General features: G+C 42.4%; 1 protein-coding gene across 1 annotated transcript; it reads right to left on the bottom strand.

Moving 5' to 3' along the window:
- Positions 1-4,182: 4,182 nt before the first annotated feature.
- Positions 4,183-21,797, bottom strand: NDUFC1 (NADH:ubiquinone oxidoreductase subunit C1). Its single transcript, XM_089693906.1, has 4 exons — positions 21,640-21,797; positions 17,795-17,898; positions 14,836-14,922; positions 4,183-4,269 (listed from the first exon to the last, which is right to left on the bottom strand). Exons 1-3 carry the CDS (start codon positions 21,686-21,688, stop codon positions 14,863-14,865), a joined length of 213 nt encoding a protein of 70 aa, XP_089550032.1. The 5' UTR covers positions 21,689-21,797; the 3' UTR covers positions 4,183-4,269; positions 14,836-14,862.
- Between the last annotated feature and the right edge of the window lie 388 nt (positions 21,798-22,185).

Below are 22,185 nucleotides of genomic sequence, written 5' to 3'. Positions count from 1 at the left end.
ACATCAAACCAAGGAACAATTGTCAAGTCTTATGAGAGCCCATGTATTGTCTTGCTTGATCGACTGGATTCTGCTAAAACCAAGGACTTTGCAAGTGTTTACTCTTTTCACCTCTTTATTTTGCGATTACTTGTTCTCTGTTTCTTTGTGAAACCTTTTTTCTGTAAATATTTTATTTGCACCGTTTTGACCTTTTTTATTATTAACACCTTCTCTTCCAGCCTATAGCAGGTTGATGGTCAGGCAGGACACTCCTTCTGACTGGGTGTCATGATGTCCTGTCAGAAGGAGCCTCTCAGCGCCGCAATCTGTCACTGGCGGTGTCCACAGGACACAGCCAATGACATATCACTACACCGACCCATTGCCAATGTCATGTGACCGCTGTGACCAATCACAGCAGATCACATGTCAATTGTATACAATGGATGGCTTCCTGTCATACCATACCATTGTATACAATTGTGTTGTTAGCTGTGATTGGTCAAAGCAGTCACATGGTACAGACAGGGCTAATCACATCCCATTTGTATCATGTGATGAGCTTTTCGAGAGAGAGAGAGATATCATATTACCCCTGTACAAATCATTAGTAAGACCTCATCTGGAATATGCAGTTCAGTTTCGGGCATCAATTCACAAAAAGAACATTGGGGAACTGGAGAAAGTACAGAGGGCAACCAAACTGATAAGAGGCATCGAGGAGCTCAGCTATGAGGAAAGATTAGAGGAACTGAATTTATCCTCTCGAGAAGAGGAGATTAAGGGGGGATATGTTCAACATGTATAAATACATCAGTGGTTCATATAGTGAACTCGGTGTAGAGTTATTCACCCTGAGGTCATCACACAGGACAAGGAGGCACTCTTTATGTCTGGGGGAAAAGAAATTTAATCTCCAAACACGGAAAGGTTTCTTCACAGTGAGAGCTGTGAAAATGTGGAATAGACTCCCTCAAGAGTTAGTTCTGGCCAGCTCAGTGGATTGCTTCAAAAAATGCCTGGATTCTTTCTTGGATACACAGAATATAACTGAATACTAACATTTATAGGTAAAGTTGATCCAGGGAATAGCCGATTGCCTGTCAGGGGATCAGGATGGAATTTTTTTCCCTGCAGGAGCAAATTGGATCATGCTTTGCTGGGTTTTTTTTTTTGCCTTACTCTGGATCAACTGTGGGCAAACATTCAAAATCAGCAGGGGATCAAATACTTATTTCCTTCACTGTACCATAGACTAGATTAAATAATATACACTAATTTGGGGTATTTTAACCAAAATTTATGAAAAAATTTGATATTTATTTGAAAATTTTATAACCGACACAAAGAAAAATGCTTTTTTTTTTCAAAAGTTGGGTTTTTTTTTGTTTATTTAGCAAAAAATAAAAAACGCAGTGGTGATTAAATATCTCCAAAATATGTTCTATTTGTGTGAAAAAAATACTAAAAATGTTTTATGGGTACAGTGTTGCCTGACTGCACAATTGTAATTCAAAGTACGACAACACTGAAAGCTTAAAAGTGGCCTGGGCAGGAAAGGGGTAAAAGTGCCCAGTATTGAAGTGGTTAAACCTTATTCTGAAAGGTGTTGAAATTGTCTCTAAGGCTTTAAATGCAAACTAAAAGATTCACTGTCTCTTGAAGAGTGCTACTGTAGTATAAACCTCTTAACATGCCTGTTTGTGGTGACAGTGCGTGTTACAGACGTTTATTCTAAAGTCATAGTTGCAGGGTCATCTTCAACGCGGGGCAAAAGGAGCAACTGCCCAGGGCCCAGTCATTGTTGTGGGGCCCAAAACAGGTATCTCCTGAGTTTGCGCTGCCCACCCGGGTCTTTTTTTTCATCCTTAATTCTGCCACCTCCGGCGCTGCTCACTCCTCTCTCGGCGGCCACTCAGAACCCTCCCTGCTCTACACATCGATCTCCATAGTAGAGCAGAGGAGGGAGGGGGCAGGGAATCCACACAGGCAAAAGCTCCTCCTCACCGGCAGCCTGCACGGACACACTAAATATTCCTCTGCAGCCCCACTGTGAAAATTGTGTGTGTGTATCGTAGTGTGTATGTGTGTGAGAGTGTGTGTGTGTACCTGAATGTATGTATGTGTGTCTGTCTGTGTTTCTGAGTATATGTGTGTGTTTTCGGTGGGTGAGCTCTGATATGAAAATCTGTCAGGAAGAGAGCTTTGTACTTGGGGGGGAAGAACTTGTATGTACACAGCGCACCCCTCAATCCTGCACTCAATACACAGTGCACCTCTCAACCCTGCACTCCATACATAGCGCCCTCTCAACCATGCACTCCATGCTTAGCGCACCCCATATACAGTGCACCCCTCATCCCTGCACTCCATACAGTGCACACCCTTCAAGCATGAACTCTGTACATAGCGCACCCCTCAATCCTGCACTTCATACATAGCGCACACCTCAATCCTGCACTTCATACAAGGCGCACCACTCAATCCTGCACTGCATACACAGCGCAACCCTCAACCCAGCACTTCGTACAAAGCACACCTCTCAACCATACAGACTTTACGTAGTGCCCCCTTCAACCCTGCACTCTATGTACCCTAGCAGCCCATCCTCAGAGATGCTTCTCACATTGGGCTCTGTTTCTACCTGCACTGTCACGTTGTGTGTTCTCTGCTATGCTTATTGCGAACAAGTTCTAGAACTTTCAGTTTATTGGTGGGTCTTGTCCCCTCCGCAGTCTGTGGTGTGCAGAAAGGTAGGAGATTGTGTGCAGTAACCTCTAGCAACCAATCAGTGAGCTGTAATAATGTGCAGTAACCTCTAGCAACCGATTAGTGAGCAGTAATGTGCAGTAACCTCTAGCAACCAATTAGTAAGCAGTAACCTCTAGCAACCAATCAGTGAGTGGTAATGATGTGCAGTAACGTCTAAGAAATGTTCCTGAGATGATGGATGGTGTCCTGATGTTTCCTCCCAGATCGGGACCAAGGCATCACTGAGCTCCTGGACAGTCAGAGGTGCAACCTGGCAGCGTCAGATGGACCGAAACATGATATCCCAGAGATGTTCTATTGGATTTAGGTCAGGCAAGTGTGGGGGCTCATTCAATGGTATCAATTCCTTCATCCTCCAGGAACTGCATACTCTCACCACATGAGGCTGGGCATTGTCGTGCACCAGGAGGAACCCAGGACCCAGAGTCCAATCCATTATGCTCAATCCACAGATCCGAACCATCTTGCGGGGGTCGTTGGCATGCAAACTATACGGGGTGACACCGGACCCGCTCCACGAAAAGGTAAGTTGTAAAGAAAGCAGACGATCCCCGCAGGATGGATCGGATCTGCAGATTGGGGGGCATAATGGATCGAAGTCTGATCTATTATGCTCAATCCGCAGAACCGATCCATTCTGCGGGGATCGTCGGAGGGGGTGTCACCAAGTTTTACCGCACCGGGTGACACCAACCCTAGGGATGCCTCTGGCCTGGCCGGACCAACAGCACAGTGCCCCCCAGTGGCCACGGGGAGAATGACCAGACAAGTTTTTCAAAGAAATACTGCAAATGTAAACTTACCATTCCTGCCGCAGGACTCCGAATCATAACAGGAGTCCAACCTTCACCCATCACGTTGGGCTGTCATGCAGACCTTCAAGGACTCAGTCCCTATAATGTGGGGCTACTGCATCAGACCTGTACAGCATCCGCTGGAAAGCACCTTTTGTCCGTATTATACTGCGCAGGGTTCCATTATGCAGGGTCCAGCGCTGTAAGGCTGCATGACAGGCAAAACTCCAAGGATTCATCTCCTTATCCAACAAGGCTCGGATACCATCCATTTTGGCTAACAGCTTTCCGAATGGATCCGAGTAATGTCCTTGATTTTACAATGGAACCGTTCTGGACCTGCAGGTATGCTCTAAGAGCACATGCAACACTTCAATGGCCATCCACCGTACAGACACTGGCAAAAAAACTGGAGGTAATTCCTTTGGAGGAGGGGTTATATAGGGGAGGGCTTCTTCTCTGATTGGATGGCCAGTGTCCATTCACCTATAGGTGGCATATAACCCACATAGTTATTATTATAGCCTGCTCTGTGTCATGTGATGTACGATAAAGAAAATTCCCCCCCTTAAAAACTTTTATTCTGGATTTTCATGTTAAACTCATACTTAAAATAAAGTAACCATAATTCATATTGGATATATTACTATTTATTGAAGAGTAAAATAACAAAATGGGCTGCACAGCATACAAATCCATCGAAGCAAGGAGCTCTATTCATCTGCAAGAAAATAAGATATAGAAAGACATTAGAAGGTATATAACTGCAACAATAAAAGAAACATCGTTCAATTGCCAAAAAGTCACCCCAAAAGTGACCTTTTATCCCAATATGTTTCTACAATACGGTTTTAAATCTTGCCTGATATGACAATATGTGCTCCGACATTACAGCCATTGAAATGATTGTATTTGGAGTTTGATTTTTATATGTACAGTACAAGTGGGAGTAAGGACAGAATTCCATTCAATATGACACATTATTCCTAAATTACATTTAGGCATGATTCTACAGAGCAGTATGCTTCCCATCAGGAACCTAACAAGCAGGGACAGTTGACATTCCTTGAAGAAAAAGGGAGCTGAAAAAGAGCGCGTCATTGGTTATCTATTACCTTCTAAAGCATGCCTGAAAATATAACTAAATTAATTATGTTTTCTATTTTATTAATTATTTTTCAAGATAGCTTTACTAATCTCTTAATTTAAAGCAAAATACCCTCATTGAAGAAGATTTAAAGCAAAAACTTTTTTTTGTTTTTGATAGAGTAGAGGAGTAGAGTAGTGAATGGTAAAAATCCCCAACAGGCAGCTGCCAGGTGGGTTTAGGAACTGTGGGAGGGGGGGGGGGGCTCAACATGGAGCTGAGAGACTGCTAAGTGCAGGAGCTCCCGACGCCCGCCATGAGGAGACTGCCTGACGCCTGATCTAATTACACCTCACCCTTTAACCATACCTGATCCTGCTGGTAATCCTAGTCGGTGCTGCGGTGTCCCCATGGCGTCGGTCACGTGGCAGAAGCTGGCGGCGGTGAGATCTGGCGGAGGGACCAGGTGGTAGCGGTCTGAGGCTGGGATCACGGAGGGACCGGCGCTGGCCGGCTGGGGTGCTCTCTGGAGTGCAGGCGGCGCTGAGAGAGGGAGACTAAAAAGGCACCTGAGCAAGGAAAGTCCCCAGGAGGGATGGTCCATGTGGGGATGTATTAAGTTGGCTGGACACCCCAATGGCCGGAGAAGAGGGACACACTGCAGGAGACCCAGAGGCCAGGAGAGACCCCAGGACTACAGGACATCTTGGGTTCCCACCCAGGCCCCTGCTCAGACAATCCTGCAAATTGGAGCATGAGATCCCGACTGGAATAGAAGAACGCATAGAGACAGACGGATCCAGAACCCTGAGCTCGGAGTGTGATGGTGAGCTGCCGTGGGCAACGGCAGGAGATTTAAGTTGCTATTTTCTTCTGTGGTTAGTAACTGTATACCTGAGCTGTGGGGCTGGACGGTTAGAAGACCAGGGAGCCGGGGCATCTCAAGGGCCTAGTAGTGCTGCTAATAACTTTCATGCGATAAACACTACTTGGGACTGTAAAGTCATTGTAGAAGAACAAAAAGGACAGTGTTCCAAGTAGGTCTTCAGGGAAGATAGGTAGAGATGGCGGGGTGTCAGGAGACCAAACATGGTATTAAACACTTAAACCCCATGCTGAGAGCTGGGGGTAGGAGTAGGCATCCATGTTCAGAGTGTTACCCCAAATCAGGAATCATCAATGGGGGCCCATGCCAGATTTCAGGGCGATATATAGGTTAAGGGGTTCTTATTACCTTACATAAGGGTTGGGGTGGGAGCGAGGGATGGGAGGGGAGAGGGGGAGCGGTGGGATGGAGGGGATGAGGGCGGGAGGAAGGTCCATGGGATGAGTAGTCTATACCGTTTTCCCTTTGAACAAGAAAGAGAACAGAAATACTAGATAGCTATGAGCCTGATTCATTTTATGACATAGAACGTGAAAGGTTTAAACTCTCCTACTAAAAGACATAAGCTACTTAGAGAAGTTCACCAAGAGACACATTTAACAGATGATTCTAACATTAAACTACATTCGAGGTACTATCCAATATGGTATTATGCGGACTCACCAATAACGAGGGCTAAGGGAGTAGCGATCGGGTTCTCAAAAAATGTGGGTTTTGCTGCAGAGGAGAGATTGGTGGACCCACAGGGCCGGTTCTTATGCTTAAGAGGGAAAATACAGGGACAAACCTATACTTTGGTTAATATTTATTGGCCAAATCAAAACCCAGAAGTATTTCGGTATGGAGTGTTGGGGAAAATTATGGAGTTTAAGAGGGGGATGCTGGTCCTGGCAGGAGATTTTAATTTTTGTCTTGACCCATGGATGGACACGTCATCAAATGCGCAGAAGGAGGAGGTAAAAAACGAAGAATGTTGAAAAAGAGGTTACATCAAAGTCAGTTAATGGATACATGGAGGGTGAAACATCCTAGAGAAAGAGATTATACCTTCTTCTCTCTGTCGCATAGATTGTACTTGTGGTTGGATTATAGAATGATTGAGCATAGACAATTGGACTCATTGGTTAAATCTAATATTGAAATTATGTCTCTCTATCTCGGATCATGTTCCTGTCACGGTAGGAGGGGAACGGAACAAAAGGGCAATGTGAAGACTAAATGAGACGCTTATACAGAACCCTGAAATAGAGATGAGACTAAGGGCAACAGAGCAATTTTTTCTACTAAACGAAACTGAGGAAGTCTCTGTGGCCACCATCTGGGAAGCACATAAGGCATTTGTGAGGGGAATCCGGATAGCCGCAGGAGCCAAAAAAAAGATAGTGAGAGAAAAATAAAGGAGGTGACAGAGAAACTGTATATATTAGAACAGGCACATAAGAGATAGGACACAGAGGTTTATTCGAGAATCATACTCAAAAGAGACTGGTTAAATCTAATATTGAAATTTTGTCCATCTCGGATCATGCTCCTGTCACGGCGTGATTAAAAGGTAGAAGGAGAATGGAACAAAAGAACAATGTGGAGACTAAATGAGATGCTTATACAGGACCCTGAAACAGAGATGAGACTAAGGGCAACAGAGCAATTTTTTCTGCTAAACGAAACTGAGGAAGTCTCTGTGGCCACCATTTGGGAAGCACATAAGGCATTTTTGAGGGGAATCTTGATAGCCGCAGGAGCCAAAAAAAAAAAGAAGAAGATCATGAGAGAAAAATAAAGGAGGTGATGGAGAAACTGTAGATATTAGAACAGGCACATAATAAGACAGGACACAGAGGTTTATTCGAGGATCATACTCAAAAGAGAAGAGTTAAAAGACCTATTGGAACAGGAATCAAGGAGGATTTTCAATAGGGTTTTAAAGGAAAGACATCAATGGGGGAATAAGCCAGGAAAATATCTGATGAAAAGACTTAAAGAAAAGAAATCAAAAAATTATATTGAAAAAACTTAGGGACGAAAAAAGGAGAATTGGTCTACTCCACCACCGATATTGCTGAAACGTTCCAAAAATTCTATAGTAAGCTGTATGATGTAAAATTTAAGAACCCAAAAGTTATAGAGGAAGAAAAGAGGGGGAAACGGCTGGAATATCTAAAGGCAGCAGACCTGCCAAAAATAGCAAAAGGAAAATTTGTGTCTTTAGAACAAGCTCTCTCTCAGGAGGAAATTAATAAGGCCTTGAAGAATACAGTAGGGGGAAGAGCCCAGGACCCGAGGGGTATACAGTGGGGTATTATAAGAAATTTATAGATCTATTGGTCACTAAGTCTTGTATATATATCTATGCATGCCTTAGGAGAGGGAATGGGAATAACAGCAGAATCACTGCAAGCGTACATAACGATAATTCTAAAAGAAGGAAAGGATAGCTCACAATGTGCTAGTTACAGACCTATATCACTTCTAAATACAGATACAAAACTGTTTGCGAAGGTGCTCGCTATGAGGTTAAAAGAGCTGATGCCTGAATGGATACACTTAGATCAAGTGGGCTTTGTCCCAGGAAGGGAACGGAGGGATAATGATTAAAATAACATTGCTTCTTTTACAGAAGGCAAAAAGAGAAAAATTACCAACAATTATATTGATGCTGGAAAAGCTTTTGACAGGGTAGACTGGGATAAACACCCTAGCGGTCTTGGGAATAGGTACTAAGATGATGAGTTGGATAAAGGAGCTCTATAACGCCCAGCAGCGGCAGTTAAGGTAAATGGGTTTCTCTCTGAGTTTTTTATGATGTACAATGGTACAAGACAGGGATGCCCCTTATCCCCGTTATTATTTGTTTTATCCTCTGAACCTTTGCTGGCGACGGTAAGAAAGAGTGGAGATATTAGAGGAATCAAGATAGATGAGATAGAGCATAAGGTAGTGGCACATGCTGATGATATGCGGTTTTATATTATGAACCCTGGGTTAACGTTACTTAACTTAATGAGTTTACTAAAAGAGTACGGAGAGCTTTCAAACTTGAAAATAAAACCCATAAAATCAGAGATCTTGAATACTAATGTTTCAAAGAAAGAGACACAGATGCTACAAAAGGGACTTCCCATTCTCATGAAGGGAGAAGGAATTGGGCTACCTAGGATTAAAATTTACCCCTACTATAAAAAATATATACCGGGTAAACTATATCCCATTAATACACTAAATAAAGGAGCAGCTGAGAAGACTTACAAGGGGCAGGGTCTCTTGGACTGGGCGTATAAATTTGGTTAAGATGGTGATAGTCCCAAAGGATTTTGTTCCCGCCGCGGAAGGATAATATTTTGGAGAAATGGTTTAAGGATGTAAATGCACGATTAGGGGCTATAGTAGTTAAGAGGAAATTGTGCACTTTTCAAAATTTAAAGAGTAAAAAAGAGATATTTGTGGCATTAGACGAATTGAGATATTATCAATTAAGACATTTTATTTCGAAGTTGCCTCAACACCTGAGGATGGCAAAAGGACATGCACCAGTTCTAAAAGATGTTGGGTTATAATCAGGGGTGGACTGAAAACTCATGGGGCCCCCGGGCAATAGGGGGATCATGGGGCCCCTGTATCCTTGCCCAAGCTCAAAAAAGCCTATGAAAAAGGTACTAGGGGCATCTCATGGGGCCCCCTACTGACCTCGGGCAGTGCCAGAGTTTCCAATGGTCAGTCCGCCCCTGGTTCTAGTATGGCTCCAAAACATGTCGCTTCTGAGATATATAAGATTCTTACTGAATTGAGAAGGCGGTCCTCCTCTGTTCTTAGAGAAATGGGAAAGGGAACTGGGAACAAAAATGAATGAATCACAGAAAAATAAAATGTTAAACACGTGCGGTGATGAACATGAACACGGTTGAAATGAATTACAAATGTTTATTGAGATGGTATTTGACACCGAGTGTTGCACATAGACAAGAGTAAAAGTCTCACCGCTTTGTTGAAGGGGTTGTGGAGCACATATTTTGGTGGGACTGTCCAAAAATACAGAGCTTTTGGCATGATATAACACAATTTATACAAGATATATTGGGGATAACTATACAGAAGGATCCCTGGGTGCGTTTATTTTATAGGTCAGATGAACCGGTGAAGCAGTATAAAATTAGTGTATTATACCATCTAATTAGCACGGCTAAAGGGCTTACTCCCAAATTCTGGCAGGCACAGGAGCCTCCAACAATGAGGGACTGGTTAGAGAGAGTTGATTATATAAACAAGATGGAGGAGTTATACCATATAGACAAAGGTAAAATGGAAAAATTTAGAAAGGAATGGAGAAGATGGCTTGACTTTAAGACATCCGGAAAATATATGGAAGTAGTGGGAGGCCCAGTGATATGATCCGTGGTAAGAGATTTAAAGAGAATGTTTTGTAAGACCATATCAGAAATAGGAGAAGGGAAAAGAATGGTTGGAGGGAAAGAAAGAATAGTAAGAAAAAGGAGTAGGAAGAGAGGGTTGAGGAGAAAGGTTATAGACATGAACTGGACTGTTGGAGAGAGATGGGAAGAGTAATATGGACTGGGGTGGGTTGTGTGGGGATAGGGGGGGGAAGAGGGGAGGTTGGGATGGAAAATTTAGGTGAAATGTTTATATTTTAGATGTAAATGGTATACGGTTATGTTTTTGTAATGATTTTTTTGGTTTAATGCCTATGAACCATTGCTAGGCATTTCCCTTTAATTTCTGCCACAGAGACTCAACAGGTAGTGAGAGGATTTTGAAAGTCTGGCAGATTCCCCTTTGTCAGAGATCCAATGTTCTGCCCGGCTGCAGTCTTCTCTCCCCTCTCTCTTCCTCTTCTCACAGGGACTCAGGCAATGAAATGCCATGAGGAGGAACAAGGGGGGGGAGGGGGGGGGCCGAGATGTGTCATGTGTGTCTATGGATCGCAGCTTGGGAGCTAGCACACGTGCCCTTATAGCAAGGCAGCTTCTTATGGGGGCACTCAGACAAGAGGAGGAGCCAGGAGTGGCAGCAGGGAATCCCAGAAGAGGAGGATCAGGGCTGCTCTGTGCAATACCGTTGCTGGTAAGTATAACATGTTTGTTGTTAGAATTAAAAAAAAAAAGAAGAAAGACTTTACAATCACTTTAACTGCACTGGCTATGGACAATTTTGGGTACAGTAGTTTTTCTCCACCTCACAAGAACACAAAAGTTTAAAAAGGTTGCTATATTTGTTATCTATTTATACAAACTCATCTTTTATATTTTACCAAGAAACAGGAATTACATTCTGTTTATGTGAGCTTGGGGTTTTTAATAGCAATTTATTTTGAGGGTCCAAAATGAAAAAAATAGCTCAGCCAGCAGATGGGTTACAGTCTAGAGAATTAAATTTGCACAGCAGAAAAATTAGTGATAACTGCATGTACAAAAACATGCTCACAGTCAAAATCAGGAACAGCTTCCTAATGTTGAACATTTTATTTTGTAGGAATCATTACTATTCACATAAGAGAGCATTTATATGTATGTACAAAGTTATGTTTGTTTTTTTTACTACCCTAAAAAAATTATTATAACCACTTTCCATCCTCCCTATAGCAGTTTTACTGCTACAGGGCGGCTCTCCTGTGCAAAATCACGTAAAAAAAAAAGGTCATTTTGCACTTCTGCCACATAAGAGCACGTGCACGCTGCCAGCAAAGATCTTTTGCTGTGAATTGTCACTGCACAAAAGGATCTACAGGCCCCTGTAGGTACCTATAGATTGTCAGTCAGGGAGGAAGAACAGTGCTATGGCTATGTTTACATAAGCCATAGTACTGTTTTGACAGAGAAAAGTCATGAATCATTTCTCTGCAGAGCACTGGTTCCCACAAAGTGTCAGTTAATGTAAAAATATCCACCGCAATATCGCAGTCCCGCTATACGTCGCTGATTGCCACCATTACTAGTATCAAAAAATAATAAATAAAAATTCCAGTATATGTACCATGGTTTGTAGACGCTATAAAACTTTTTACACAAACTAATCAATATACAATTATTGGCATTTTTTTTAACCAAAACTATGTAGCAGAATACATTTGTTTTATAGCAGAAAATAAATATTATTGTATTTTTTTCAAATTTGTCAGTCTTTTTTTGTTTAAAGGTGCAAAAAGAAAAAACCGCAGAGGTGATCAAATACCATAAAAAGAAATCTCTATTTGTGGGAAAAAAGGACATAAATTTCATTTGAGTGCAGCACTGCATGACCGTGCAATTGTCAGTTAAATTAACACAGCGTTGGATCACAAAAAAATGGCCTGGTCAGGAAGGAGGGAAATCTGGAGGGCAAGTGGATAATAACCCTTCATGGAAATTAATTAGAAATGCCCTGCTACACCCACATCTTTAACCACTTCCTGTCCGGCCCATGTATATAAACGGCCGGACGGGAGCAGTGCAGGGGCGGGTGACCGTTTATAAACGTCCTCCCCGCTCCTCCGGACACAGCAGAACACCAATTGTTGTACGGGACCTTTATGTGAGGTCCTGATCATTTGATCACTGTTTGGCCAATCAGCGATCACACAAAGAGTAGTAAGCAAGATGTCACTTCTGACGACATTGCTTATTATGTGTGAAATCTGTGAATGATCACAGGATCGCAGAGATCACTTGGTACAAGGCAATTCACAACAGCCTTGCACCATGTGAGAAGCTGTGACCAATCACAGCTCACACAGTATTTCTCAATGACTGCAAGAATGCAGCCAGAGAGAAGGAGAAATTATTGCTTTTACAGCCTTTATGGGTGTAAAAGCAATCTGTGTAAAAAAAAAAAAATCTTCATCACCCCCCACAAGTAGTACAGTGTCACTATGGTGACACTGTACTGCTAGGGTGACAGTATGTTAAAAAAAATTATATAAAAAAATTAAAAAAAAGTAAAAATAATTTATAAATAATTTATAACTTGGTTATAAACTAATTTGGGTTATTATTTTTTTTTTTACTAAAAAGATAACTGAATACATTTTGTCCAAGATTTATGAAGAAAGATTATTTATTTGAAAAAATGTTTTTAAGAAAAACACCTTTTTAAATGTTTGAACTTTTTCATTTATATAGCAAAAAAATAAAAATCCCAGTGGTGAAAAAATACCACCAAAATAAATTTTTATCGGTCTCAAAAAAATGCTAAAACATTCATATGGGTACAGTGTTGCATGACCAAGCAATTGTCATTCAAAGTGTGATAGCACTGAAAGCTGAAAATTGGTCTGGACAGGAAGGGGGTAAAAGTGTCTGGACTTGAAGTGGTTAAAGCTGATCTCCAGCTTTTAGTGAAGTTTAAAGAATTAAAGAATTCTTGTGGTCCAAACTAGTACCTTCACTAAGAAATGCGGCAGCTGAGAGCACTGTATAAACTGTATGTAGACTCCGCAACGTAAAGTATACAACGCTGAGTTCTGGCGGTGGGATGAGAAGAGTCAAATTTGCATACACAGACAGACAGTCCCCAGGGTATGAACAAAATAGGTTCTGTAGGTTTGTACTTAAAGTGTTGCTAAGCCCACAACAGTAAAATCAGTCTATATATGCAGTAAAGCATGCTTGCTATACTCGCTGTGGAACTTAAGGGGTTAATCCTTTGCATTGTGTAAAAAGGCTGTTTGATCCTGACTTCTCTCAACTGTTCAAGTGTCCACGCTGATAAGACAGACTGAACCCATAGGCCTTCTGCACATGCTTAGTTTAGTGTGTATTGTTAAAAAACTTTGTTTTTTTTCCCCTTGAGTGCACGTGATCAGCACTGTCCAGACAGAGGTCAGAGGTTTTGCATCCTCCTAGAGCAGAAAGAAAACTCCTCCCAAGGTTTAACCAGTGCTCTGCTAGATACTGATAGAAGTCACAAGACTGCGCTAACTGCTGATGAGCTACACTTGGGCTTACCACGCGACGTTGCTCAGGGGGTCCCTGCAGCACTTACCTTGTCCTTCGCTCCCACGATGTGTCCCCTGCAGCGTCCCCGGCCATCTCCTCCGGCCGATGCCGGCATCCGGCTTCCCTGTTCCGGTCCCTGTGACGTCAGGACGTACGGGCGCGGGAACCGGCGGGAAATTTGAAATTTTTAAAAAATGTAATTTTTGCTGTCATTGCTGTTTCAATGCATTTCACATATATTTGGTCCCTACTGCTTTGTCCTGTGCCCTGCCTGCATTTTGAATGTTCTTTCTGCCTGGAAACTTAGAAAAGTCCATGGAGTCCAAAAAGCATCCCTTTACGTCAAAAGCGGTTTTAGAACAGCGATAGTAAATCAGAACCACTTGCAGAATTGAGTGATAATGATTTGTGGGGAAATTCGTCATCAGACACTGAAAACGATTTTGCGACTTTGCTCAGCGATGTGCGAATTTGCCTCTGTATTTCAAATTTCAGTGTTTTTGGTTTAATTATATTATTGAATTAAATTTATTATTATATTATTATTTTTTATGATTATTTATTAAATTATAATTTATGATTTCGTGTTTCAAGTTTTATCATATGCAGGATGTTTACTAGACTCTTGCTCGGACAGATTTCAGTGAGTTATTCCTAAAAATTACAGACTACAATAAAAAACTACATATTTCTATGCAAAAAAAAATGGTACCACTTTCAGCACAAAAAAATCGGAAAGAATCATACCGCCAAGGAGGTTAAATGCAACTTGGACAGATGTTTGTCTTAACAAATTATTTATTTTTACTTGTGCATGTAAATGTCTAAACATTTTCAAATACTGTACAGTGCAACCGTAAACAATCTTAGTAGAGGATGATGGACTTGTTGGAGAGGATTGCACAGGTATTCGAGAGTCACAGTCTGATTGAAGGCTCGCTATCGGGATATGCTGCTTGTTGTGCATCCTCAGCCCGCAGCAGGAGCAGTGGTCCCTGATCCTCGGAGCCATCCAGCAGCATGGGATCCAGCAGCTGGCAAGATGGCTGGCCGGCGGTTTCCGGAACCAGCATGGAACACAAGTGGGTGGAAGTGACGTCACACTGCCTCGGTTTGTAAGTATGAGTCGTATGTAAATCAGATGTATGTAATTTGGGGACTGCCTGTACTAACTAAAATTACAGGTTCGTATACAAGGAACACAAACATACAACCTCGAACCCCTGGTGTATGGCATTGTATTGTTACTGTACTGTCGCATGTTCTGTCCCCCTTTGTAATGTACAGCACTGAGTGAACTGTTGGCGCTTTATAAATACTGTATAATAATAATGTAACAGAAACAGTAGGTAATACTTATGTTAACACATTGCGTTCAATTAAACGTACCCTATAATACATCACGGTATCACTGGTTCACTCCAACCCATTTCTTCTTTTATACTCTGCAACATCATCATGGTGTTGCTTGAACAGCTGTAAAAGGGTAACAAAGGGTGGTTTTAATCATATCATTAGGTTTAGGGCTACATTGTTTATTCCCAGTTCAGGATTATGTTCTGTTAAATGTTAAGATCATCTTTGGGAACATGCAACATGTTCCCACTGCTGCAGTCGCTGTCTGATTCCCCCTCCCCCCCCTCCCTATGACAGCAGTACAGGGAGAAGTTCCCTGTACTCGCTGTCACTTTTTGAAAACCCACACGCCTGCACGGCAGTGTCATTCATTTACTGAGTTCCGTGAATGAATGAACAACAAGTCCTGAAAGCCTTAGCAGCTGTTGGCTCGTAGTGAATGAAGTAACAATCAATGAAGTAACACGACGCTGTTGAACACGGTGGTAGTTCATTGAGTCTTCCTGGCAGACTATCTGCTTGCCAGTACGGGATGTACAGGCACACAGATACACTGACAGTTTGCAGGAGTCCCGATTGGCACCAGTGGTCTGCTGATCGCTGGTGCAATACTTTCCAGGCTCCAAAAAAAGTAGTAAATGCACATTTTTTTAACTGCAATAAAATGGGCATTTTTTTTTAAAGTGCTAACAATACAGTGATCACATGTATATGTAGTAAGTACCCAGAGAATTCTGTTATGAGCTAATGTTACTTGTTCAGCCCTGGACAGTTGGACAGTATCAACTGGATTTCTTAAAGCCTTTAAAGCATTCTTTAGTTGTGAAGCAATTCAGCATAAAACAGCTCATATAGTTTTCCTCTGTGCAGGAGTTTCCTGTATCAAGACCGGTCACTGCTGCTCTTTGTCTTCTAGGTCAGGGTGACTGGTCTCGTCTTCGTCCCCTCCAGTAGTTTTCTGCAAGCAGTCTGTAGTGGTTGGTCCTTCTGGATTCCTCTCACAGCTCTGCTCTCTTCACAGACTATGTACAACACAGTGATGCTGTCACTGTTACAAGGCAATATACTTGCTTACAAAAGTATTTGGTGCACAGAAAATGAGTTTGTAGCCTTGTGGTGATTGAGGCTATTTTTTGTTTAATGAGGCTATTTTTAGTCTGTAAAATACCAACTCTTACACTTAGTGCACAATATGTCATCACAGGTAACCCTCTTTTACTCACTGGACATACCTCTAGGGAAAGATGATTTGATTTAAGAGTGAACAGACATGCGGATTCTGTTTTTTAAAACTTTACCTATAGTCAAAGTCTGGGTTATTGTACACTGCTCAAGAAAATTAAAGGAACACTTTGAAAACACATCAGATCTCAATGGGGAAAAATTTCATGCTGGGTATCTATATTGATATGGACTGGGTAATGTGTTAAGAATGTAAGGATGCTCCATCGTTTGATGGATATGAAAATCATCAAGCTACAGAGGACTGAATTCAAAGACACCCCGAAAATCAAAGTGAAAAAATGATGCAGTAGGCTAGTCCATTTTGCTGAAATTATATTGCAGCAACTCAAAATGGTACTCAGTAGTTTGTATGGCTCCCACGTGCTTGTAAGCATGCCTGACACCAGGGCATGCTCCTGAGACGACGGATGGTGTCCTGGTATTTCCTCCCAGATCGGAACCAGGGCATCACTGAGCACCTGGACAGTCAGAGGTGCAACCTGGCAGCGTCAGATGGACCGAAACATGATATCCCAGAGGTGTTCTATAGGATTTAGGTCCGGCAAGCGTGGGGGCCCAGTCAATGGTATCAATTCCTTCATCCTCCAGGAATTGACTGCATACTCTCACCACATGAGGCCGGGCATTATCGTGCACTAGGAGGTATCCAGGACCCCCTGCACCGGCGACAATGGGTCCAAGGATTTAATCTCGAAAGCCAATGGCAGTCAGGGTGCCATTGTCTAGCCTGTAGAGGTCTGTCTGTCCCTCCATGAATATGACTCCCCTGACCATCATTGACCCAACACCACAACGGTCGTGCTGAACGATGTTACAGGCAGAATAACCTTCTAAACGGCTTCTACAGACCCTTCCACGTCTGTCACATGTCCTCAGGGCAAGCCTGCTCTCATCTGTGAAAAGCACAGTACGCTACCTGCCAATTCTGGTGTTCAATGACAAATGCCAATCGAGCTCTATGGTGCCAGGCAGTGAGCACAGCGCCCACTATAGGACGTCGGGCCCTCAGGCCACCCTCATGTAGTCTGTTTCTGATTGTTTGGTGAGAGACATTCACACCAGTGGCCTGCTGGAGGTCATTTTGTAGGGCTCTGGCAGTGCTCATCCTGTTCTTCCTTGCACAAAGAAGCAGATACCGGTCCTAAGGACCTTCTACGGCCCTGTCCCGCACTCCTAGAGTAACTGCCTGTTTCTTGGAATCTCCTCCTTGCTCTTGAGACTGTGCAGGGAAACACAGCAAACCTTCTGGCAATGGCAGGAGGAGTTGGACTGCCTATGCAACCTCTGTAGGGTCCACGTCATGATCATCTCATGCTACCAGTAGTGACACTGACCCTTAGCCAAAATGCTAAACTAGTGAAAAACACTCAGAAAAGATGAGTAGGGAAAAAAATGTCAGTGGCCTCCACCTGTAAAATCATTCCTGTTTTGGGGGTCATCTCATTGTTTCCCCATCTAATGCACCTGTTGTTAATTCCATTAACACCAAATCAGCTGAAACTGACTTACAACCTCTGCTACTTAACTGACCAGATCAATATCCCAGGAGTTTATTTGACTTGATGCTATATTGCGATGCGATGATTAAAAAGTGTTCCTTTAAGTTTTTTGAGCAGTGTATTTTCACAGAAGAGGACTAGTATGGTGGTATATCTACAAATTCTTGCCTACCATAACACCAGTTACTGTTTTTCTGCCATTACAAAATACAGAAAATGGATACATTTTACCAACGTTAAATACTTACGAGAGCCCAAAGAGCGACTGAAGTTCCAAAGGACAGGAAGACATTCAGCCAGTTTGGTTTTGATGGGTCATATGTTGTTGCGGTAAACCTTGACCGAGCAAAAACTGAAATTACACAAAATTAAATATATGTATGGTAATTGCATCAAAATTTGACATACACTTTACCATCTTTCACATATGTATGCATGCATGCTTGTCAGTCTGAATATGTCTACAAAGTACGATGGATTCAGATAAGCCATATTCATGGAGCTCACACAAAATGCACACAACCTTTACCCCAGATTCACACATTGTTCCAACTGAATCCAACTAGAAAAACGTGTGAAAGATGGGTGAAAATAAACAGGCCTATGTGCTGCATCTAGCTAGAAAAGCTGCTGATATATTTGACCACTGACTAATTGAAGTGGCTTTATAGCTGTGACCTACAGTTTTTTTGAAGTGTATTTTGGTTGCACGGGGTGATTATTGTTATTACTATTATTATTAAGGTAATGCACTAAATATTATTATATTTTTTACTTCGAGGTGCGTTTTGGATGAAACAGGAGCCAATCCTTTTGGATGAAAAGAGAGGAAAAAAATTTTTTGGGATATTTGTGGACACTATTTTGGACACTTTTTTGATCAGTGGGACTTTATTGTATATTATATGTTTAAAATCAATTTATTTATTTCACTTATTTTTGTAATTCACAAAAAGGTTTTAGATGTAGTAGTAAAATGTAGTAATCCTGTCTGCATATTTAAGCATCTTTAAACCCTACCTAAATTACATTTAGGTTGCCAAATCACTGTATATCAAACAATTGACAATTTTTAATTTATAAAATATTTGTTCTCCATTTTTTATCCTCGGCTTCTTTTTTCATTGCTTCTGAATTCCTGCAACCCATTTGCAGCCATATATCGTCTACAGGCATGCATGCCAGCAACTGCTATAGGGCATTACGCAGGGCAGGTTTCCTAAGGGTGTCAACAATACATGCTGAAAATATAGCCTTCAATGGAAGCCCGTGTCACAGGGTGACAACACCAGAGTACAACTGGAAGACAAAGAGAGTGTTGTCACCCTATAGCAGGAAAGGCCTCAACTATTTTAACAATACAGACCAACAGAAGGTGTTTGAAAGCATAGCTTTTACATAGCTTGCATATTTTTTTATTATTTAAACTATATCTAAACCTAGTCACTGTAATCTCATACCGTATCCTGTAATTCAAGTTCTTCTCCCCCACTCACAGAACGTGTTGCATTGTGTAAAGGTGATACAAAGACTTTGAATGGAAGAGAGGCCAGAAAGTCGCAGGCAGTCATCAGGACTTCCTCAATGTACTACAATGTTAGCGTCAAGGATGTTATTCCTTGCCAGAAGTTCAGTGACGTGAAGAGGACCTGTCATCACAGCAGGTAACATTTCTATCCTGGGGGCAATCAGTGGGATGCACTTCATTAGAGATATGTTATGTTACTGAACCTAAACTGATCAGCCATAACATTATGATCACTGATATATAAAAGTAAATAACATTGATTATCTTGTTACAATGGAATTAGAAAGTGGGTGGGATATATTATGCAGCAAGTGAACATGTTGTCCCTAAAGTTGATTTGCTGAAAACAGAAAAAATGGGCAAGCATAAGGATTTGCATGACTTTGACAAGGGCCAAATTGTAATGGCAAGACGACTGGGTCAGAGAATCCCCAAAACTGCAGCTCTTTTGGGATGTTCCCAGTTGCAGTGGTCAGGACCTACCAAAGGTGGTCTAAAGAAGAAAAACCAGAGAACAGGCAACAGGGTCATGGATAGCCAAGCTTCATTGATGCAAGTGGGTTGTGCAGGCTGACCCATGTAGTCCGATCCAATAGAAGAGCTACTGTAGCTTAAATTGCTATATAAAGTCAATGCTGGTTGTGATAGAAAAGTGTCAGAATACACAGTGCATCGCAGTTTGTTGCATATAGGGCTGTGCAGCCACAGACTAGTCAGGTTGCCCAAGTTAACCCCTGTAACATTCAAAGACACCTACAATGAGCACGTGAGGATCAGAACTGGACCACAAGAGCAAAGGAAGAAGGTGGCCTGGTCTTAGATGAATTCAACAATGGTTTGAGGAACACAAGTTCAAGCTGTTGAGTTGGCCTCCAAATTCTCCAGATCTTAGTCCAATCAAGCATCCGTGGGATGTGCTGGATAAACAGGTCTCATCCATGGATGCCCGCCTTGCACCTTATAGGAATTTAAGGATCTGCTACTGATACTGACGGCTTGGTGACAGATACCACAGCATGCCTTCAGAGGTCTAGGGGAATCCATGCTTTGACGGATTATGCTGGGTAATCATAATGTTACGGCTGATCAGTGTAAATCCCATAGAATAAGTTTCAACTAAACTTCCTCTTTAAATGATTTTAGCAGGTCAGATCAAGGAAAGGTGGTGTTCAATACAGCTATGAGTTAGTACATGGTGGGGTTGATTTACTAAAGGAGTAGAACATGTTCACTTTGCAGTGTGAATTTGCATGGTGAAGTGAACATATTCTACTCCAATAATTTAATAAGTAAATCTGCATTCCCAACCATATTCACAGTTAGTTCACATTCACACTTAAAGCGGAGTTCCACTCTGCCTTCTCCTCCCCCCCCCCACTTTTTTTTTGGGGGGGGGGGGTACCTGGTTTGACAGTTATCTGCTCCCACTTTTGGCTCCTTCACCTCACAGCCCTCTGGGACATTTCATGGGTCCCAGAAGTCTGCGGCCCATTTATAAAGCACATGTGCAGTAGGAAACCGGCTGTGAACTGCAAGGCTTCACTGCCAATTTCTAAGTCAAGATGGTGATTCCAGCACCCAAAAGTGGACTGACGAATCAGCTCGGGGTGAGGACATCACAGGATCCCTAGGCAGGTAAGTGCCCTAATATTAGAAGTCAGCATCTACAGTATTTTTAGCTACTTACTTTTAATTTTTTGGGGGGGAAGGGGCGGAACTCCTCTTCAAGCATTCCATCTTTGGGTGTGTTTTGCATATTTGTACGTCTTTAGGCTTGGATGTTTTTGTCAATAGAAAGCATATTACAAGGAGGAGGAAACAGTTGATAGGCGTAAAATACGTACACTTTTTTGGCCACTCCCATGGGCATCTATTGGCGCCAAAAATGTGCAACCATGCCACAAAAAGCTCCTGTACTTTTCCAGCGACAACACATCGCTCACAGGTGAATACTCACAACAAGAAAGTTGAACTTTGAGTGTCAGGTGTTAAATCCCTCCACTCACTGTGATGTCCATGGGGACTAAGAAGTTACTATAAATCACAAGGAGAATTAGGGGCTCACCATGCAACTCAATTATCCCCAAACTATCATAAAATGTTCACATATAATAATGACACACAGAAAGGCTAGGGATCTGATGTAAAGCATAGCCAGGAATTGACACACAGAAGGCATGCTGTAGGATTAGACTGCACAGACTGGGGGCAAATAATACAAGTGCCCTGAATGTCCTTCCTGTCCCTGGCTCTATCCTCGGGTATTATTAGTAGCAACACGCGCCCCCTACTGGTCAAGATTAGTCATTACCTACAACTGCCAATGTCATCCTGGTCACTATGACTGATGTCTATTTCAGCGGAGGGCCAAAGCCCCCTTCTCTGGAATAAATACTCAGCGACCTCCTGGGAAACCCCGACAGTACAGGGGTCACCGCGGGTACATCCTGCTGCATTCACGGGAATCACAGGGACCCTTTCTATGTGTTTTAACAGCCTGTCCTTTAGTATTACACTAAATGAGGTTTCTTAGACACCGGGGACGGGTAACCATACCACACTCACTTCTAGAAACGGGTCCTCTCACAATCTTCGTTATCGGTGACACCAACATGGCGAGATGAGCTGCGTACGATCCCCTCGGCAATCGCTTTACACTCCTGGCTAAGGAAGAGGCAATGAGCACCGAGCTGTAGGTTGCAGCTCAGACATTACTAGAAGATGGAGAGCGTGCTCCTGTGTGTACAGGGATTTCCACCAATACTTCAGCTGGGTATAAAGTATATATAAACCCTCAGCTTGTGAACAACCCATTCGGTTTAAAATAGAAAGGCAGAACATTTATGTATATATATAAAACCATTATAAATATCACCCACACCCCTTCTATAAACACATTCATATATCCTCTGTTCTTAGCTGCACAAGCAGCTCAGGAAAGAGAACCAGCAGCACACTGGTCTTCCCAGTGAATGGCGGTGCACAGGAAAGCGTGACAGCATAAGTCTAATCTTTGGAGGGGAGCAGGCTGAGTTCCCAGCAGAGCTAGAGAACTGACCACGCTGTGCTCTCATGCCTAGTGTGGTCAGTTTTTAATAGGAAAGCAGAGAG

Source organism: Staurois parvus, unplaced genomic scaffold (assembly GCF_062004578.1).
Source record: "Staurois parvus isolate SC_StPar_1 unplaced genomic scaffold, SC_StPar_1.0 ptg000639l, whole genome shotgun sequence".
Classification (NCBI taxonomy): Eukaryota; Metazoa; Chordata; class Amphibia; order Anura; family Ranidae; genus Staurois; species Staurois parvus.
The sequence above is the reverse complement of the archived record's forward strand: the minus strand, read 5'-3'. Positions and strand labels throughout refer to the sequence as shown.

Bases quoted from the DNA above. Each gene is read 5' to 3' on its own strand.
- NDUFC1 (XM_089693906.1), bottom strand. From the start codon at position 21,688: ATGTTGGTGTCACCGATAACGAAGATTGTGAGAGGACCCGTTTCTAGA. The intron at 17,899-21,639 runs GTGAGTGTGGTA...GTGTAATTTCAG, and splicing joins GAGAGGACCCGTTTCTAGAA to TTTTTGCTCGGTCAAGGTTT. The intron at 14,923-17,794 runs GTAAGTATTTAA...ACCCTTTTACAG, and splicing joins CAGTCGCTCTTTGGGCTCTC to CTGTTCAAGCAACACCATGA.